The following is a 20,282-nucleotide window of genomic DNA, read 5'->3' as shown; positions in this document are numbered from 1 at the left end:
GTCCTCTGTCCTCTCACGTGTCCTCTGTCCTCTCACGTGTCCTCTGTCCTCTCACATGTCCTCTGTCCTCTCACGTGTCCTCTGTCCTCTCACGTGTCCTCTGTCCTCTCACGTGTCCTCTGTCCTCTCACGTGTCCTCTGTCCTCTCACATGTCCTCTGTCCTCTCACGTGTCCTCTCACATGTCCTCTGTCCTCTCACGTGTCCTCTCACATGTCCTCTGTCCTCTCACATGTCCTCTCACATGTCCTCTCACATGTCCTCTCACATGTCCTCTGTCCTCTCACATGTCCTCTCACATGTCCTCTCACATGTCCTCTCACATGTCCTCTGTCCTCTCACATGTCCTCTCACATGTCCTCTCACATGTCCTCTGTCCTCTCACATGTCCTCTCACATGTCCTCTCACATGTCCTCTCACATGTCCTCTGTCCTCTCACATGTCCTCTCACATGTCCTCTCACATGTCCTCTCACATGTCCTCTGTCCTCTCACATGTCCTCTCACATGTCCTCTCACATGTCCTCTCACATGTCCTCTCACATGTCCTCTCACATGTCCTCTGTCCTCTCACATGTCCTCTCACATGTCCTCTCACATGTCCTCTCACATGTCCTCTCACATGTCCTCTCACATGTCCTCTCACATGTCCTCTCACATGTCCTCTCACATGTCCTCTGTCCTCTCACATGTCCTCTCACGTGTCCTCTGTCCTCTCACGTGTCCTCTGTCCTCTCACATGTCCTCTCACATGTCCTCTCACATGTCCTCTGTCCTCTCACATGTCCTCTCACGTGTCCTCTGTCCTCTCACGTGTCCTCTGTCCCTCAGGTGAACATGTTCGTCTTCCTGTCCGTGGTCTGTGTCCTCCTGAGTCTGGCCGGGTTCGTCCTCTGCTGTCAGGGAGCTCAGCTGGTGTCCAACATGAGCGGCTGCCAACAGGTCAGTCCCTCAGCCCTGTGGTCAGACGTGTGGTCAGACGTGTGGTCAGACGTGTGGTCAGGCGTGTGGTCAGGCGTGTGGTCAGACGTGAGGTCAGACGTGTGGTCAGCCCTGTGGTCAGCCCTGTGGTCCTTGCAGGTGGAGGACATGTGTTACTGCTGCCTCTTGGCCCGGAGCTCCACCTGCCCCGAGGACAAACTGCTGGAGCTGCAGCCGGCGCATTCCTGCACCACCATGAAGATCCTGCTGAAGGTCAGAGCCCCCCCTCCCTCAGGTGTCCCCCCCCCCCTCACGTGTCCCCCCCCTCTCACCCTGCTGTTCCTCTTGTCTCCTGTAGAAGGTGCTGTTCGCCCTCTGCGCCCTGAACGCCCTGACCACGGCCGTGTGCCTCATGGCGGCCGCTCTCAGATACCTGCGCCTCTTCAACCGCAGGACGTCCTGTCTGGTACGACGCCGTAGTTTGTGGGGTTCCCCTGTAGTGCCCCGGCCCCCGTACACTCTGGGGGGGGGGCTCAGTAACCCTGACCTTTGACCTTTGCTCTCTGACAGGACGAGCCTCAGCGTCCCGCAGAGGGAGAAGAACCCGCCCTGGAGCCGGACCCCGAGGAGTTCGTGCCCCCGGCTCCGCCCCCCTCTTACTTCTCCACCTTCTACTCCTACACCCCCCGACTGGCCCGACGGTAACGCCCCCCCCCCCCCCCCCCCCCCTCTCTGCCCTGGTTTAAGGGTGTCCTGGTTTAAGGGTGTCCTGGTTTAACAGTGTCCTGGTTTAAGGGTGTCCTGGTTTAAGAGTGTCCTGGTTTAAGGGTGTCCTGGTTTAAGAGTGTCCTGGTTTAAGGGTGTCCTGGTTTAAAGGTGTCCTGGTTTAAGGGTGTCCTGGTTTAAAGGTGTCCTGGTTTAAGGGTGTCCTGGTTTAAAGGTGTCCTGGTTTAAGGGTGTCCTGGTTTAAGGGTGTCCTGGCTTAAGGGTGTCCTGGTTTAAGGGTGTCCTGGTTTAAGGGTGTCCTGGTTTAAGGGTGTCCTGGTTTAAAGGTGTCCTGGTTTAAGGGTGTCCTGGTTTAAAGGTGCCCTGGTTTAAGAGTGTCCTGGTTTAAAGGTGTCCTGGTTTAAGAGTGTCCTGGTTTAAAGGTGTCCTGGTTTAAGAGTGTCCTGGTTTAAAGGTGTCCTGGTTTAAGAGTGTCCTGGTTTAAGGGTGTCCTGGTTTAAAGGTGTCCTGGTTTAAGGGTGTCCTGGTTTAAGGGTGTCCTGGTTTAAGGGTGTCCTGGTTTAAGAGTGTCCTGGTTTAAGGGTGTCCTGGTTTAAGGGTGTCCTGGTTTAAGAGTGTCCTGGTTTAAGAGTGTCCTGGTTTAAGGGTGTCCTGGTTTAAGGGTGTCCTGGTTTAAGAGTGTCCTGGTTTAAGGGTGTCCTGGTTTAAGGGTGTCCTGGTTTAAGGGTGTCCTGGTTTAAGAGTGTCCTGGTTTAAGGGTGCCCTGGTTTAAGGGTGTCCTGGTTTAAGGGTGTCCTGGTTTAAGGGTGTCCTGGTTTAAGAGTGTCCTGGTTTAAGAGTGTCCTGGTTTAAGGGTGTCCTGGTTTAAGGGTGTCCTGGTTTAAGGGTGTCCTGGTTTAAGTGTGTCCTGGTTTAAGGGTGTCCTGGTTTAAAGGTGTCCTGGTTTAAGGGTGTCCTGGTTTAAGAGTGTCCTGGTTTAAGGGTGTCCTGGTTTAATGATGCCCTGGTTTAAGGGTGTCCTGGTTTAAGGGTGTCCTGGTTTAAGTGTGTCCTGGTTTAAGGGTGTCCTGGTTTAAGGGTGTCCTGGTTTAAGGGTGTCCTGGTTTAAGGGTGTCCTGGTTTAAGAGTGTCCTGGTTTAAGGGTGTCCTGGTTTAAGTGTGTCCTGGTTTAAAGGTGTCCTGGTTTAAGAGTGTCCTGGTTTAAGGGTGTCCTGGTTTAAGAGTGTCCTGGTTTAAGGGTGTCCTGGTTTAAGGGTGTCCTGGTTTAAGAGTGTCCTGGTTTAAAGGTGTCCTGGTTTAAGAGTGTCCTGGTTTAAGTGTCCTGGTTTAAGAGTGTCCTGGTTTAAGGGTGTCCTGGTTTAAGGGTGTCCTGGTTTAAGGGTGTCCTGGTTTAAGAGTGTCCTGGTTTAAGAGTGTCCTGGTTTAAGGGTGTCCTGGTTTAACAGTGTCCTGGTTTAAGAGTGTCCTGGTTTAAGTGTCCTGGTTTAAGGGTGTCCTGGTTTAAGGGTGTCCTGGTTTAAGGGTGTCCTGGTTTAAGGGTGTCCTGGTTTAAGGGTGTCCTGGTTTAAGTGTCCTGGTTTAAGGGTGTCCTGGTTTAAGGGTGTCCTGGTTTAAGGGTGCCCTGGTTTAAGAGTGTCCTGGTTTAAGGGTGTCCTGGTTTAAGAGTGTCCTGGTTTAACAGTGTCCTGGTTTAAGGGTGTCCTGGTTTAAGGGTGTCCTGGTTTAAGTGTCCTGGTTTAAGGGTGTCCTGGTTTAAGGGTGTCCTGGTTTAAGTGTCCTGGTTTAAGAGTGTCCTGGTTTAAGGGTGTCCTGGTTTAAGGGTGCCCTGGTTTAAGGGTGTCCTGGTTTAAGAGTGTCCTGGTTTAAGGGTGTCCTGGTTTAAGGGTGTCCTGGTTTAAGTGTCCTGGTTTAAGGGTGTCCTGGTTTAAAGGTGTCCTGGTTTAAAGGTGTCCTGGTTTAAGAGTGTCCTGGTTTAAAGGTGTCCTGGTTTAAAGGTGTCCTGGTTTAAGGGTGTCCTGGTTTAAGAGTGTCCTGGTTTAAGTGTGTCCTGGTTTAAGAGTGTCCTGGTTTAAGGGTGTCCTGGTTTAAGAGTGTCCTGGTTTAAGGGTGTCCTGGTTTAAGGGTGTCCTGGTTTAAGAGTGTCCTGGTTTAAGGGTGTCCTGGTTTAAGTGTCCTGGTTTAAGGGTGCCCTGGTTTAACAGTGTCCTGGTTTAAGGGTGCCCTGGTTTAAGGGTGTCCTGGTTTAAGGGTGTCCTGGTTTAAGAGTGTCCTGGTTTAAGGGTGTCCTGGTTTAAGGGTGCCCTGGTTTAAGGGTGTCCTGGTTTAAGAGTGTCCTGGTTTAAGGGTGTCTTGGTTTAAGGGTGCCCTGGTTTAAGGGTGTCCTGGTTTAAGTGTCCTGGTTTAACGGTGCCCTGGTTTAAGTGTCCTGGTTTAAGGGTGTCTTGGTTTAAGGGTGTCCTGGTTTAAGGGTGCCCTGGTTTAAGGGTGTCCTGGTTTAAGGGTGTCCTGGTTTAAGGGTGTCCTGGTTTAAGAGTGTCCTGGTTTAAGGGTGTCCTGGTTTAAGTGTCCTGGTTTAAGGGTGTCCTGGTTTAAGGGTGCTTTGGTTTAAGAGTGTCCTGGTTTAAGGGTGTCCTGGTTTAACAGTGCCCTGGTTTAAGAGTGTCCTGGTTTAAGGGTGTCCTGGTTTAAGGGTGTCCTGGTTTAAGGGTGTCCTGGTTTAAGAGTGTCCTGGTTTAAGGGTGTCCTGGTTTAAGGGTGTCCTGGTTTAAAGGTGTCCTGGTTTAAGGGTGTCCTGGTTTAAGGGTGTCCTGGTTTAAGGGTGCCCTGGTTTAAGGGTGTCCTGGTTTAAGGGTGTCCTGGTTTAAGGGTGTCCTGGTTTAACAGTGTCCTGGTTTAAGAGTGTCCTGGTTTAAGGGTGTCCTGGTTTAAGGGTGTCCTGGTTTAAGAGTGTCCTGGTTTAAGGGTGTCCTGGTTTAAGGGTGTCCTGGTTTAAGAGTGCCCTGGTTTAAAGGTGTCCTGGTTTAACAGTGTCCTGGTTTAAGGGTGTCCTGGTTTAAGGGTGTCCTGGTTTAAGGGTGTCCTGGTTTAAAGGTGTCCTGGTTTAAGGGTGTCCTGGTTTAAAGGTGTCCTGGTTTAAGAGTGTCCTGGTTTAAAGGTGTCCTGGTTTAAGGGTGTCCTGGTTTAAGGCTGTCCTGGTTTAATGGTGTCCTGGTTTAAAGGTGTCCTGGTTTAAGGGTGTCCTGGTTTAAGTGTGTCCTGGTTTAAGGGTGTCCTGGTTTAAGGGTGTCCTGGTTTAAGGGTGTCCTGGTTTAAGGGTGTCCTGGTTTAAGGGTGTCCTGGTTTAAAGGTGTCCTGGTTTAAGAGTGTCCTGGTTTAAGGGTGTCCTGGTTTAAGGGTGTCCTGGTTTAAGAGTGTCCTGGTTTAACAGTGTCCTGGTTTAAGAGTGTCCTGGTTTAAGTGTGTCCTGGTTTAAGGGTGTCCTGGTTTAAAGGTGTCCTGGTTTAAGTGTGTCCAGGTTTAAGTGTCCTGGTTTAAGGGTGTCCTGGTTTAAGAGTGTCCTCGTTTAAGGGTGTCCTGGTTTAAGGGTGTCCTGGTTTAAGGGTGTCCTGGTTTAAGGGTGTCCTGGTTTAAGAGTGTCCTGGTTTAAGTGTGTCCTGGTTTAAGAGTGTCCTGGTTTAAGGGTGTCCTGGTTTAAGGGTGTCCTGGTTTAAGGGTGTCCTGGTTTAACGGTGCTTTAAGGGTGTCCTGGTTTAAGGGTGTCCTGGTTTAAGGGTGTCCTGGTTTAAGGGTGTCCTGGTTTAAGGGTGTCCTGGTTTAAGGGTGTCCTGGTTTAAGGCTGCCCTGGTTTAAGGGTGTCCTGGTTTAAGGGTGTCCTGGTTTAAGGGTGTCCTGGTTTAAGGGTGTCCTGGTTTAAGGGTGTCCTGGTTTAAGGGTGCCCTGGTTTAAGGGTGTCCTGGTTTAAGGGTGTCCTGGTTTAAGGGTGCCCTTGTTTAAGGGTGTCCTGGTTTAAGGGTGTCCTGGTTTAAGGGTGCTTTGAGGGTGCCCTGGTTAAGGGTGCTTTAAGGGTGCTTTGAGGGTGCCCGCCCGGGGCTCAGCTGGTTCTCGTGTGCAGTGTGTTCAGGGACGGGGTCATCCCTCTGCCGCACATCTACGGCGCTCGGATCAAAGGCGTGGAGGTGTTCTGCCCGCTGGACCCGCCCCCGCCGTACGAGGAGGTGGAAGGAGGCGGGGCTATGGCGCAGGTGGGTGTGGTCTATTCTGTAACGGTCGCCTGTGAAGCCGTGGATTGTACTGACTGTGTGTGTGTGTGTGTGTGTGTGTGTGTGTGTGCAGGGGCCCGACCACAGGAGCGCGGGGGCCTCGTCCTCTCCGGCCCGTGAGTCACACATCACACCTACAACAGTGGTTCCCAAAGAGGGACCACAAAGACCCCCGGTAAACCCCCCATAAACTGATTTAATAACGACGTGTGACCCTGTGCTCTTCCCTGTCAGCGCCTGCAGAGGAGCCCAGAGAGGAGGTCCCCCTGGAGCCGCTCCCCTCAGCCGGGCCCCCAGATGATGAGGCCCCGGGCCCCCTCTGCCCCTCAGCCGGGCCCCCAGATCGACCCCCGGACCCCCTCCTCCCCTCAGCCCCAGACCGACCCCCGGACGCCCCCCCCGCGGTGGGGTCAGTCAGGAGGAAGACCAGGCTGTCGCGCAGCAGCAGTGACCCTCTGCTGACCGAGGACCAGGCGAAAGGTACAGGTCAAAGGTCAACCTCTGACCTTTTATGTGAAAAATAAAGTTGGTGTTAAAGGGGGGGTATCATTCCAGCTTTCCATCCTGTTATTCTGTCCCTCCCTCATTAAAAACATGGCTGAAGTGTTGCCTTGGCACATTCACGTATTTCTGAGTAATCTGTAAAAACTCTGATGGCGGCCATTTTAGGGATAGGTTTGCCTGAGTCCTCCTAGGAACGCCCCCACCTCCTGGAGACGCCTCCGAGCTTTGGTCACCAGCCGAGTAACCAACCACTGCTCCTCAGCAGAACCCCCTCCCCACTGATGCCACAGACAGCGTGTGGAGGGGGCGTGTCTAAAGGCTCAGAGGTTCTTAAAGAGACAGAGGCCTATTTCAAGACATTCACTACAGCCATTTTGAGAGAGACATTTTATACAAGGCAGTTATTCTAATTTACTGCATTTACAGACCAACAGAAGGTTTGTCATCATTGTAGTGAGATATAGACTGGTGCTATGGGACTGACAAAAGCAGAACACTCCCTCTTTAAAGCAGAACACCCCCTCTTTAAAGCAGAACACCCCCTCTTTAAAGCAGAACACCCCCTCTTTAAAGCAGAACACCCCCTCTTTAAAGCAGAACACCCCCTCTTTAAAGCAGAACACGCCCTCTTTAAAGCAGAACACCCCCTCTTTAAAGCAGAACACCCCCTCTTTAAAGCAGAACACCCCCTCTTTAAAGCAGAACACCCCCTCTTTAAAGCAGAACACCCCCTCTTTAAAGCAGAACACCCCCTCTTTAACAGGTATTTGACCTTTTGGCCCCGATGGCCTGTGGGACACTCCAGGTTCAATCGTTTTTTTAGGTTTTCTCTGCTGATTGAATCGTTTCCATGGTTACATATACTGTACATCCCATTCCAGAAACCCTAAAAAACAGAAATAAAACTGATCCTGAAGCTTCACCGGGATGGAAAAAACCAAAACAAGCTCTCCAGAATCCCTCTGACAAAGTCTTTGTAACGAAAGAAACCACAGATTTAAACCAGGAGATTTCGTCGCCGCCATTTTAGCCTTATTTGTACATGAAGAGATCAAATTACTAAATCATTGCAATACATTTGTTTCTCAGACTGATCCCAGTGATCTGACATCTGTACATTTCAGAAGTTTCCCTGTTCAGCTGCCGGGTCTTTCTCTCCGAGCCGCTGAAACCTGGCGGTATCTGTGAGTTTACAAACACGTGAATCCATCTGGAACCGCCCCCGATACAATATTAGAGAACTTTATTTAAAACCAAACACTGCGTGGATCTGCCGTGTTCTGGACCCAAACGTGTGACCTGATGATCACGGATGTCAGTGCACATGTTACTGCCTCTGGAACACGGATCTGGCTCCAAGGCCGTGGGAACCCAGGGTGCTGAGGGCGCTGCAGCACCCCCTGGTGGATAGCTTGTGAACAGGCAAGGCAATAATAACCCCTTAACTCCCACCTGAACCGAGCACATTTTCTCCAGCTTTACCCCAATCCAAAAGATTCTGGTGTGAAAATAGCAACAAAACTGAGACAAAAACAATGATGGAAATGTGAAAAAATGTAGAAAAAATGACAAAAATTGACAAATATTTGACCAAAAAAATGCGAATAATTTGACGAAAAAGTGATGAAAAATTTACAAAAAAATTACAAAAAGTGACAATAATTTTATTTATTTTTTACAAAAAATTGACAAAAATTTGACAAAAAAATGAAAAAAAAATTGACTAAAAATTGAGAATAAATGGACGAAAAAGTGACAAAAAATTTACCAAAAAATGACAAAAAAAGTCACAAAAATTTGACAAAATGAGTCGACTGCCCAACAAAAAAAGTAATGAAAAAAAATCTGATGTGAGGAAAAAGATCAATTTAGTTTTGTAGGTCTTTCAAATGAGGCGTTACACTGGCCTACAGGATTTGGGTAAAGCTGAACTGGAGAAAACGCTCTCGGTTCAGGCGGGAGTTAAGAGGTTAATAAATAGAAGAAGTATTTTGGGGGTAAATTTTGTCCCTCAGCGCCCCCTAACTAAAACATCTTCCCACGGCTCTGACTGGCTCCGGCAGGTTCACCGTGTCTCAAACTAAAACAATCCTCCAGGTTCACTGAGCACATGGTCTCCTCCAAACTCCGACAGCTGGAGGAACCCAAAGCTGTAAAGTCTGCTCCTGCTCGTCTGTTTGACTCTGTGATTTTGCCTCTTCAGGGCGGGGCCTCACGCCGCCCGCCGCGCCTCACACCGTGGACTCCTCCACCCAGACGTGGCAGCCCGTCCTGCCCGCCAAGGTGACCCTGCGGCGGGGCAGAGCCACCCCCCGGCCCCGGCCCTCCTCCATGGTGGACTACCAGAGCTACAGGCACACGCAGCTCCTGGTGCAGAGGATCCTGGCCGAGCCGGCCCAGGGCCTGGCCCCCGAGCTCCAGGAGCTGCTGGACAGTATCCGCACCGTGCTGCGCTCGGACCAGGTCACCATGGAGGAGGCCGTGAGCAGCGCCTGCTTCATGGACCAGGTGAGCGTCTGTCCGAGAGGCCTGAAGGTCAGGAGGAACACTGCTGATGAAAGTGTGTCTGAAACCCTAACCCTAACCTTTTGGAGCCGCGACCCCCATTATAACCGTTCATTAGGATCATGACCCCCGCCTGGGTCAGACCATGGGAAAAACAGGGACATTAACCTCTATACAGCGCTCTGGAAAGTATTCATACACCTTGAACTTTTGCACATTTTGTCATGTTTACAGCCCTAAACATAAAGATTTTATTTTGATTTTTTTACTGAACGTTCACACACAAGTAACAGACGACTGTGAAGTGAAAGCAAAATGATACATGATTCTGTTATTTTTCAAAAAATAGAAAAGTGAAAAGTGGGGCGTGCATAAGTATCATACAGCATGAATACTTTGTGGAACCTCCTTTTACTGCAATAACAGCACAAGTCTTCTGGGGTTTGACTCTACAAGATTAGCTCATGTAGAGACTGACATTTTAGCCCATTCCTCTTTACAAAACAACTCCAGCTCTGTCACATTAGAAGGAGAGCGTTTGTGAACAGCAGTTTTCAGATCTTTCCACAGATTTTCAATAGGATTTAGGTCAGGACTTTGACTGGGCCATTCTAACACATTAATATGTTTTTATTGAACCATTCCATTGTAGATTTATCTTTGTGTTTAGGGTCATTGTCCTGCTGAAGGTGAAGCTCCGCCCCAGCCTCAGTTCTCTTTCTGACTCTGAATCTCCCCAGTCCCCGCTGAGGAAAAGCAGCCCCACAGCATGATGCTCCCCCCCCGTATATCTGACACTGGGGATGGTTCACTCAGGACCATGAGCAGTGTCAGGTTTGCTCCATACATAACGTTTGTCTCATCTGACCAAAGCTCCTTCTTCCACATGGAGCTGTGTCCTCCATATGACTTCTACAAACGTCAAACAGGATTTCTTATGTTCTCCTTTCAATAATGGCTTTCTTCTTCCACTCGTCCATGAAGGCCAGATTTGTGTAGATACGACTTATAGTTGTCCCATGTACAGATTCCCCCAGCTCAGCGGCAGGACTTCACAGCTCCTCCAGAGTTATCTTGGGGCACTTGGTTGTATTTCTGACCAGTCTCTCCTTGTTCAGTTTGTTAGTTTAGGTGAACAGCCGTGTCTTGGTAAGTCTGCAGTGGTGCTTTACTCTTTCCATTTCTGAATGATGGATTGAACAGTTGCTCCGGGAGATGTTTAAATCTTGGGAAATCTTTGTATAACTTAAGGCTGCTTTAAACTTCTCCACAGCTTTATCCCTGACCTCTCTGGTGCTCCTGGACCTTCATGATGTTGTTTAGTGACCAACACACTCCGACCACAGCTCTGAGGGCCTAAAAGAACAGCTGTAATTATACTGAGAGTAGATCACACACAGGTGCCTTTATTTAACTATATTAAATCTATTTAAAATGCTGTATGATACTTATGCACGCCCCACTTTTCACTTTTCTGCTTTTGGATAAATAACAGAATCATGTATCATTTTGCTTTCACTTCACAGTCGTCAGTTACTTGTGTGTGAACGTTCAGTAAAAAAATCAAAATAAAATCTTTATGTTTAGGGCTGTAAACATGACACAATGTGCAAAAGTTCAAGGTGTATGAATACTTACGAGAGGCACTGTAATTCTTAACCTCTTACCACCCGCCTAAACCAAATGCATTCTGTCCTCTTTGGCTATAGGCCTGTGTAACGCCTCATTTGAAAGCTAAGACCCACAAAACTGATCTTTTTCCTTGTGTTGTTGCTGTGTTGTGTCACCTTTTTGGGTTTTTTTATTCTTTTTTTTTGTCACATTTTTGTTTAATTTTTGTCATTTCTTTGTTAAATTTTTGTCTGGTTTTTTTGGTTTTTGTGGAGTTCTTGTCACTTTTTTGTCGCGTTTACATCCTTGTTTTCTTCTCATTTTTTGTGGCTGTTTTGGTGCTTTTTCCCCAAGAAGCTTTTTGATTCGGGTAAAGCCAAACTGGAGAAAATGGGATCTGTTCAGGCGGGAGTTAAGAGGTTTTAAAGCAAAGAAAAAAAAAACAATGGTTAAAATAAAATGAATAAAATTTAGAACAAATAATAGCACCCTGGTGAAATAGCATGTATGCTACAACACCAGAATAATAATATATCCTGACCCCCAGGTTGAGAACCCCTGCGTTAGAGTACGAGTCACGAGTGAAGGAACAAGTTAGTTAGTTCTAGTTTAAGGGGGAACAAAACTGGCAAAATAATAAGTGAATCAATAATGTTTGTATTGGTGAATGACTATAGACAGATCCTTTAGCAGCAACACATTCAAGAGTTTATCTATCATCACACATATTAAACAGTGGACATCATTGACACGATCTATAAAGAGTGGAAGAGCCGCTCACAGTGGCTCGTTGGTGCCTCAGTCTCGCCCCAGGGCATGAAAGGAGTGGGAGGAGTTACTGAGGATGACCTTGAGTTTTGAGCGAATCCTTCCCTCACACACTTGCTGGACTGTTCTCTTCTTAAAACATAAAGTCTGCTTTGCCCCTTGTGGTCCATGGACTCTGAGTGGCTCTTCCAGTCCAGCTCCTTGTCTCGCTGCACCCCCAGGTACCACTTCTACTTCAATGGGCTCCTCCTCCTAAAATCTACAACCACCTCCTTAGTTTTCGCGGTGTTAAGGACGACGTGGTTGAGCTGAGTCCAGTCCACAAACTGCAGCCTCATCTGAGAACCTCTGGAGATGATGTTGTGTTGTAAACCTGCTGTGTAGACGGTGTAGAGGAGTGGCCCCGACACTGTTCCCTGTGGTGACCCTGTGCTGCTCAGGAGAGTGTCTGAAACCCCCCGAGTGTCTAGATGTTCATAGACCCTGTGGTATCGATGACCCTGATGTTCGGTCGGTGTGTGGACTGTGGAGCCATGGAGGGAACGCAGTCGCTGAATCCCACAGAGAACCACCGGGTTTGGGCCATGTCGGGCCAACGTTCAGAAAAAGAAAGAAAGCTCCAGTTTTGCCTGAATCGAAGTGGGAAGAAGAAACCAATTTAATCCCACACACACATCTCATTCACATCAACACAAGGAGCTTCACTGTCACGTCCTCCAGCTCTTTCTCCAACAAACTGTGGAAACAAACGTGATTTAGCTTCAGCTGCAACTCAGGCCGAGCTTCACCAACGTTTATGGAATCCATTTACTGGATCGTTCATGTTCGGATTTACAGTAGTTTGTTTAATGAAGACCATTCAGTGCCCTCGTTTCATTTTATATTAGTAATTTTCACACGTGCACACCCTCCAGACCTTCTCCAGCTCTTCTCTGAGCCCCTGGTGTTTCTCTAGTTTCTCGTGTTCCTTTTTCCTGATGTTGAAGTCTGGGTCTCTGGGTCTATGTCTCTGGGTCTGGGTCTGGGTCTGTGTCTCTGGGTCTGTGTCTCTGGGTCTGTGTCTCTGGGTCTGTGTCTCTGGGTCTGTGTCTCTGGGTCTGTGTCTCTGGGTCTGTGTCTCTGGGTCTGTGTCTCTGGGTCTGTGTCTCTGGGTCTGGGTCTCTGGGTCTGGGTCTCTGGGTCTGTGTCCCTGGGTCTGGGTCTGGGTCTGTGTCTCTGGGTCTCTGGGTCTGTGTCTCTGGGTCTGTGTCTCTGGGTCTGGGTCTCTGGGTCTGTGTCTCTGGGTCTCTGTGTCTCTGGGTCTGTGTCTCTGGGTCTGTGTCTCTGGGTCTCTGGGTCTGTGTCTCTGGGTCTCTGGGTCTGTGTCTCTGGGTCTCTGGGTCTGTGTCTCTCTGGGTCTTTGTCTCTGGGTCTGTGTCTCTGGGTCTGTGTCTCTGGGTCTTTGTCTCTGGGTCTGTGTCTCTGGGTCTGGGTCTCTGGGTCTGGGTCTCTGGGTCTGTGTCTCTGGGTCTTTGTCTCTGGGTCTGTGTCTCTGGGTCTGTGTCTCTGGGTCTGTGTCTCTGGGTCTGTGTCTCTGGGTCTGTGTCTCTGGGTCTGTGTCTCTGGGTCTCTGGGTCTGTGTCTCTGGGTCTCTGGGTCTGGGTCTCTGGGTCTCTGGGTCTGGGTCTCTGGGTCTGTGTCTCTCTGGGTCTGTGTCTCTGGGTCTGTGTCTCTGGGTCTCTGGGTCTGTGTCTCTGGGTCTCTGGGTCTGGGTCTCTGGGTCTCTGGGTCTGGGTCTCTGGGTCTGTGTCTCTCTGGGTCTGTGTCTCTGGGTCTGTGTCTCTGGGTCTCTGGGTCTGGGTCTCTGGGTCTGTGTCTCTGGGTCTGTGTCTCTGGGTCTGTGTCTCTGGGTCTGTGTCTCTGGTTCTGGGTCTGTGTCTCTGGGTCTCTGGGTCTGTGTCTCTCTGGGTCTTTGTCTCTGGGTCTGTGTCTCTGGGTCTGTGTCTCTGGGTCTTTGTCTCTGGGTCTGTGTCTCTGGGTCTGGGTCTCTGGGTCTGGGTCTCTGGGTCTGTGTCTCTGGGTCTGTGTCTCTGGGTCTCTGGGTCTGTGTCTCTGGGTCTCTGGGTCTGTGTCTCTGGGTCTCTGGGTCTGTGTCTCTCTGGGTCTTTGTCTCTGGGTCTGTGTCTCTGGGTCTGTGTCTCTGGGTCTTTGTCTCTGGGTCTGTGTCTCTGGGTCTGGGTCTCTGGGTCTGGGTCTCTGGGTCTGTGTCTCTGGGTCTGTGTCTCTGGGTCTGTGTCTCTCTGGGTCTGTGTCTCTGGGTCTGTGTCTCTGGGTCTCTGGGTCTGGGTCTCTGGGTCTGTGTCTCTCTGGGTCTGTGTCTCTGGGTCTGTGTCTCTGGGTCTCTGGGTCTGTGTCTCTGGGTCTGTGTCTCTGGGTCTGTGTCTCTGGGTCTGGGTCTCTGGGTCTCTGGGTCTCTCTGGGTCTCTGGGTCTGGGTCTCTGGGTCTGGGTCTCTGGGTCTGGGTCTCTGGGTCTCTCTGGGTCTCTGGGTCTGGGTCTCTGGGTCTGGGTCTCTGGGTCTGTGTCTCTGGGTCTGGGTCTCTGGGTCTGTGTCTCTGTGTCTCTGGGTCTCTGGGTCTGTGTCTCTGGTTCTGGGTCTGTGTCTCTGGTTCTGGGTCTGGGTCTCTGGGTCTGTGTCTCTGTGTCTCTGGGTCTCTGGGTCTGTGTCTCTGTGTCTCTGGGTCTCTGGGTCTGTGTCTCTGGGTCTGTGTCTCTGGGTCTGTGTCTCTGGGTCTGTGTCTCTGGGTCTGTGTCTCTGGGTCTCTGGGTCTGTGTCTCTGGGTCTCTGGGTCTGGGTCTCTGGGTCTCTGGGTCTGGGTCTCTGGGTCTGTGTCTCTCTGGGTCTGTGTCTCTGGGTTTGTGTCTCTGGGTCTCTGGGTCTGGGTCTCTGGGTCTGTGTCTCTGGGTCTGTGTCTCTGGGTCTGTGTCTCTGGGTCTGTGTCTCTGGTTCTGGGTCTGTGTCTCTGGGTCTCTGGGTCTGGGTCTCTGGGTCTGGGTCTCTGGGTCTCTGGGTCTCTCTGGGTCTCTGGGTCTGGGTCTCTGGGTCTGGGTCTCTGGGTCTGTGTCTCTGGGTCTGGGTCTCTGGGTCTGTGTCTCTGGGTCTGGGTCTCTGGGTCTGTGTCTCTGGGTCTCTGGGTCTGGGTCTGTGTCTCTGGGTCTGTGTCTCTGGTTCTGGGTCTGTGTCTCTGGGTCTCTGGGTCTCTGGGTCTCTGTGTCTCTGGGTCTCTGGGTCTGGGTCTGTGTCTCTGGGTCTGTGTCTCTGGTTCTGGGTCTGTGTCTCTGGGTCTCTGGGTCTCTGGGTCTCTGTGTCTCTGGGTCTCTGGGTCTCTGGGTCTCTGTGTCTCTGGGTCTCTGGTTCTGGGTCTGTGTCTCTGGGTCTCTGGGTCTCTGGGTCTCTGGGTCTCTGTGTCTCTGGGTCTCTGGGTCTGGGTCTGTGTCTCTGGGTCTGTGTCTCTGGTTCTGGGTCTGTGTCTCTGGGTCTCTGGGTCTCTGGGTCTGTGTCTCTGGGTCTGGGTCTGTGTCTGTGTCTCTGGGTCTGGGTCTCTGGGTCTGGGTCTCTGGGTCTCTGGGTCTGGGTCTGGGTCTGTGTCTCTGGGTCTGTGTCTCTGGGTCTGGGTCTCTGGGTCTGTGTCTCTGGGTCTCTGGGTCTGGGTCTGGGTCTGGGTCTGTGTCTCTGGGTCTCTGGGTCTGTGTCTCTGGGTCTCTGGGTCTGGGTCTGGGTCTCTGGGTCTATGTCTCTGGGTCTCTGGGTCTGGGTCTGTGTCTCTGGGTCTCTGGGTCTGTGTCTCTGGGTCTCTGGGTCTGGGTCTGTGTCTCTGGGTCTCTGGGTCTGTGTCTCTGGGTCTCTGGGTCTGGGTCTGGGTCTCTGGGTCTATGTCTCTGGGTCTGGGTCTCTGGGTCTGTGTCTCTGTGTCTCTGGGTCTGGGTCTGGGTCTGGGTCTGGGTCTGTGTCTCTGGGTCTGGGTCTCTGGGTCTATGTCTCTGGGTCTCTGGGTCTGTGTCTGGGTCTCTGGGTCTGTGTCTCTGGGTCTGGGTCTCTGGGTCTGTGTCTCTGGGTCTGGGTCTCTGGGTCTATGTCTCTGGGTCTCTGGGTCTGGGTCTGGGTCTCTGGGTCTATGTCTCTGGGTCTGGGTCTCTGGGTCTGTGTCTCTGTGTCTCTGGGTCTGGGTCTGGGTCTGGGTCTGGGTCTGTGTCTCTGGGTCTGGGTCTCTGGGTCTATGTCTCTGGGTCTCTGGGTCTGGGTCTGGGTCTCTGGGTCTGTGTCTCTGGGTCTCTGGGTCTGGGTCTGGGTCTCTGGGTCTATGTCTCTGGGTCTGTGTCTCTGGGTCTGGGTCTCTGGGTCTGTGTCTCTGGGTCTCTGGGTCTGGGTCTGGGTCTGGGTCTGGGTCTCTGGGTCTGTGTCTCTGGGTCTCTGGGTCTGTGTCTCTGGGTCTCTGGGTCTGGGTCTGGGTCTCTGGGTCTATGTCTCTGGGTCTCTGGGTCTGGGTCTGTGTCTCTGGGTCTCTGGGTCTGTGTCTCTGGGTCTCTGGGTCTGGGTCTGTGTCTCTGGGTCTCTGGGTCTGTGTCTCTGGGTCTCTGGGTCTGGGTCTGGGTCTCTGGGTCTATGTCTCTGGGTCTGGGTCTCTGGGTCTGTGTCTCTGTGTCTCTGGGTCTGGGTCTGGGTCTGGGTCTGGGTCTGTGTCTCTGGGTCTGGGTCTCTGGGTCTATGTCTCTGGGTCTCTGGGTCTGGGTCTGGGTCTCTGGGTCTGTGTCTCTGGGTCTCTGGGTCTGGGTCTGGGTCTCTGGGTCTATGTCTCTGGGTCTGTGTCTCTGGGTCTGGGTCTCTGGGTCTGGGTCTGGGTCTCTGGGTCTGTGTCTCTGGGTCTCTGGGTCTATGTCTCTGGGTCTCTGGGTCTATGTCTCTGGGTCTGTGTCTCTGGGTCTCTGGGTCTGTGTCTCTGGGTCTGTGTCTCTGGGTCTATGTCTCTGGGTCTGTGTCTCTGGGTCTCTGGGTCTGGGTCTGGGTCTGTGTCTCTGGGTCTGGGTCTGGGTCTGTGTCTCTGGGTCTGGGTCTGGGTCTCTTGGTCTGGGTCTCTGGGTCTGTGTCTGGGTCTGGGTCTGGGTCTGTGTCTCTGGGTCTGGGTCTGGGTCTGTGTCTCTGGGTCTGGGTCTGGGTCTGGGTCTGTGTCTCTGGGTCTGGGTCTGGGTCTCTTGGTCTGGGTCTCTTGGTCTGGGTCTCTGGGTCTGGGTCTCTGGGTCTGTGTCTCTGTGTCTGTTTCTCTGGGTCTGTGTCTCTGGGTCTCTGTGTCTGTTTCTCTGGGTCTGTGTCTCTGGGTCTCTGGGTCTGGGTCTGGGTCTCTGGGTCTGTGTCTGTTTCTCTGGGTCTGGGTCTGTGTCTCTGGGTCTGGGTCTGTGTCTCTGGGTCTCTGGGTCTGTGTCTCTGGGTCTCTGGGTCTATGTCTCTGGGTCTCTGGGTCTCTGGGTCTATGTCTCTGGGTCTGTGTCTCTGGGTCTCTGGGTCTGTGTCTCTGGGTCTCTGGGTCTGGGTCTGGGTCTGGGTCTCTGGGTCTGGGTCTGGGTCTGGGTCTGGGTCTCTGGGTCTGGGTCTGGGTCTCTGGGTCTGTGTCTCTGGGTCTCTGGGTCTCTGGGTCTGTGTCTCTGGGTCTGGGTCTGGGTCTGGGTCTCTGGGTCTGGGTCTGGGTCTCTGGGTCTGGGTCTGGGTCTGGGTCTGTGTCTGTGTCTCTGGGTCTGGGTCTCTGGGTCTGGGTCTGGGTCTGGGTCTGTGTCTCTGGGTCTGTGTCTCTGGGTCTGTGTCTGTGTCTCTGGGTCTGTGTCTCTGGGTCTGGGTCTGTGTCTCTGGGTCTCTGGGTCTCTGGGTCTGGGTCTGGGTCTGGGTCTGTGTCTCTGGGTCTGGGTCTCTGGGTCTGGGTCTGGGTCTGGGTCTGGGTCTGTGTCTCTGGGTCTCTGGGTCTGTGTCTCTGGGTCTGTGTCTCTGGGTCTGGGTCTGTGTCTCTGGGTCTGTGTCTCTGGGTCTCTGGGTCTGGGTCTGTGTCTCTGGGTCTGTGTCTCTGGGTCTCTGGGTCTGGGTCTCTGGGTCTCTGGGTCTGGGTCTGTGTCTCTGGGTCTGTGTCTCTGGGTCTGGGTCTGTGTCTCTGGGTCTCTGGGTCTGGGTCTGTGTCTCTGGGTCTGTGTCTCTGGGTCTGGGTCTGGGTCTGTGTCTCTGGGTCTCTGGGTCTGTGTCTCTGGGTCTCTGGGTCTGGGTCTGTGTCTCTGGGTCTGTGTCTCTGGGTCTGGGTCTGTGTCTCTGGGTCTCTGGGTCTGGGTCTGTGTCTCTGGGTCTGGGTCTCTGGGTCTGTGTCTCTGGGTCTCTGGGTCTGGGTCTCTGGGTCTGGGTCTGTGTCTGTGTCTCTGGGTCTGGGTCTCTGGGTCTGGGTCTGGGTCTGTGTCTCTGGGTCTGGGTCTCTGGGTCTGGGTCTGGGTCTGTGTCTCTGGGTCTGGGTCTGGGTCTGTGTCTCTGGGTCTGTGTCTCTGGGTCTCTGGGTCTCTGGGTCTGGGTCTCTGGGTCTCTGGGTCTCTGGGTCTGTGTCTCTGGGTCTGTGTCTCTGGGTCTGGGTCTCTGGGTCTGGGTCTGGGTCTGTGTCTCTGGGTCTGGGTCTGGGTCTGGGTCTGTGTCTCTGGGTCTGTGTCTCTGGGTCTCTGGGTCTCTGGGTCTGTGTCTCTGGGTCTGGGTCTGTGTCTCTGGGTCTGGGTCTCTGGGTCTGTGTCTCTGGGTCTCTGGGTCTGGGTCTCTGGGTCTGGGTCTGGGTCTGGGTCTGTGTCTGTGTCTCTGGGTCTGGGTCTCTGGGTCTGGGTCTGTGTCTGTGTCTCTGGGTCTGGGTCTCTGGGTCTGGGTCTGGGTCTGTGTCTCTGGGTCTGTGTCTCTGGGTCTGTGTCTCTGGGTCTCTGGGTCTGTGTCTCTGGGTCTCTGGGTCTGGGTCTCTGGGTCTGGGTCTGGGTCTCTGGGTCTCTGGGTCTGTGTCTCTGGGTCTGTGTCTCTGGGTCTGTGTCTCTGGGTCTCTGGGTCTCTGGGTCTCTGGTTCCCTGACCGGGTCTCTGGGTCTGTGTCTCTGGGTCTGTGTCTCTGGGTCTCTGGGTCTGTGTCTCTGGGTCTGTGTCTCTGGGTCTGGGTCTCTGGGTCTCTGGGTCTGGGTCTCTGGGTCTCTGGGTCTGTGTCTCTGGGTCTGTGTCTCTGTGTCTCTGGGTCTGTGTCTCTGGGTCTGTGTCTCTGGGTCTGTGTCTCTGTGTCTCTGGGTCTGTGTCTCTGGGTCTGTGTCTCTGTGTCTCTGGGTCTGTGTCTCTGGGTCTGTGTCTCTGGGTCTGTGTCTCTGGGTCTGTGTCTCTGGGTCTGTGTCTCTGGGTCTGTGTCTCTGGGTCTGTGTCTCTGGGTCTGTGTCTCTGTGTCTCTGGGTCTCTGGGTCTCTGGGTCTGTGTCTCTGGGTCTCTGGGTCTCTGGGTCTCTGGGTCTCTGGGTCTGGGTCTCTGGGTCTGTGTCTCTGGGTCTCTGGGTCTGGGTCTCTGGGTCTGGGTCTGGGTCTGGGTCTCTGGGTCTGGGTCTCTGGGTCTGGGTCTGGGTCTGGGTCTCTGGGTCTGGGTCTCTGGGTCTGGGTCTGGGTCTGGGTCTCTGGGTCTGGGTCTCTGGGTCTGGGTCTGGGTCTGGGTCTCTGGGTCTGGGTCTGGGTCTCTGGGTCTGTGTCTCTGGGTCTGTGTCTCTGGGTCTGGGTCTCTGGGTCTGTGTCTCTGGGTCTGGGTCTCTCTGGGTCTCTGGTTCCCTGACCGGGTCTCTGGTTCCCTGACCGGGTCTCCGTCCTCCCGCAGGTGCTGGTGGACTCGGAGCAGAGGTCTTCCCGTGTGCCGCCCGCCCCCAGCGTGGCCCAGACGTTCCCCCGTCCGCTGGCCGGCAGCGCCGACCCCCGGGCCCCCCCGCGCCGCCCCGGCCCGCCGCCCCCCCCCACACGCTCCACGGCCCTGGTGCACCTGCGCAGCTGTGGGGACCTCAGCTCCGTGGCCTGTCCCTCCCTGGACTCTCTGAGGGCGGGGCCAAAGCGGACGGGAGCGCCCCGGCCCGAGCGCCACAGCCTGAGCGCCGCGTCCCGGGAGACGGCGCTGTGAGGACGAGCTGTGAGGACGAGCTGTGAGGACGAGCTGAGAGGACGAGCTGTGAGGACGAGCTGTGAGGACACTGTGAGGACGAGCTGTGAGGACGAGCTGAGAGGACGAGCTGTGAGGACGAGCTGTGAGGACGAGCTGTGATCACACTGTGAGGACGAGCTGTGAGGACGAGCTGTGAGGACGAGCTGTGATCACACTGTGAGGACGAGCTGTGAGGACGAGCTGTGAAGACGAGCTGTGAAGACGAGCTGTGAAGACGAGCTGAGAGGACGAGCTGAGAGGACGAGCTGTGAGGACGAGCTGTGAAGACGAGCTGAGAGGACGAGCTGTGATCACACTGTGAGGACGAGCTGTGAGGACGAGCTGTGAAGACGAGCTGTGAAGACGAGCTGTGAAGACGAGCTGTGAAGACGAGCTGAGAGGACGAGCTGAGAGGACGAGCTGTGAGGACGAGCTGTGAAGACGAGCTGAGAGGACGAGCTGTGAAGACGAGCTGTGAGGACGAGCTGTGAGGACGAGCTGTGAGGACGAGCTGTGAGGACGAGCTGTGAAGACGAGCTGTGAAGACGAGCTGTGAGGACGAGCTGTGAGGACGAGCTGTGAGGACGAGCTGTGAGGACGAGCTGTGAAGACGAGCTGTGAAGACGAGCTGTGAGGACGAGCTGTGAGGACGAGCTGTGTGGACGAGCTGTGAGGACGAGCTGAGAGGACGAGCTGAGAGGACGAGCTGTGAGGACGAGCTGTGAAGACGAGCTGTGAGGACGAGCTGTGAGGACGAGCTGAGAGGACGAGCTGTGAGGACGAGCTGTGAGGACGAGCTGTGA

General features: G+C 53.3%; 1 protein-coding gene across 1 annotated transcript in view; it reads left to right on the top strand.

Annotated features, from left to right (window-relative positions):
• Positions 1 to 19,483, top strand: part of LOC306982606 (endosomal transmembrane epsin interactor 1-like) — a 23,764-nt gene extending 4,281 nt beyond the window's left edge. Inside the window, exons 3-11 of the mRNA XM_079583075.1 lie at positions 831 to 941; positions 1,080 to 1,193; positions 1,279 to 1,386; positions 1,491 to 1,621; positions 5,758 to 5,887; positions 5,979 to 6,021; positions 6,140 to 6,385; positions 8,613 to 8,917; positions 19,165 to 19,483. Of these exons, the coding sequence (XP_079439201.1) occupies positions 831 to 941; positions 1,080 to 1,193; positions 1,279 to 1,386; positions 1,491 to 1,621; positions 5,758 to 5,887; positions 5,979 to 6,021; positions 6,140 to 6,385; positions 8,613 to 8,917; positions 19,165 to 19,458 (1,482 nt within the window). The 3' untranslated portion in view covers positions 19,459 to 19,483. The remainder of the gene's footprint in view (positions 1 to 830; positions 942 to 1,079; positions 1,194 to 1,278; positions 1,387 to 1,490; positions 1,622 to 5,757; positions 5,888 to 5,978; positions 6,022 to 6,139; positions 6,386 to 8,612; positions 8,918 to 19,164) is intronic.
• The last annotated feature ends 799 nt before the right edge of the window (positions 19,484 to 20,282 follow it).

This window comes from Gobius niger (assembly GCF_951799975.1).
Source record: "Gobius niger genome assembly, contig: SCAFFOLD_196, whole genome shotgun sequence".
Classification (NCBI taxonomy): domain Eukaryota; kingdom Metazoa; phylum Chordata; class Actinopteri; order Gobiiformes; family Gobiidae; genus Gobius; species Gobius niger.
The sequence above is the reverse complement of the archived record's forward strand: the minus strand, read 5'-3'. Positions and strand labels throughout refer to the sequence as shown.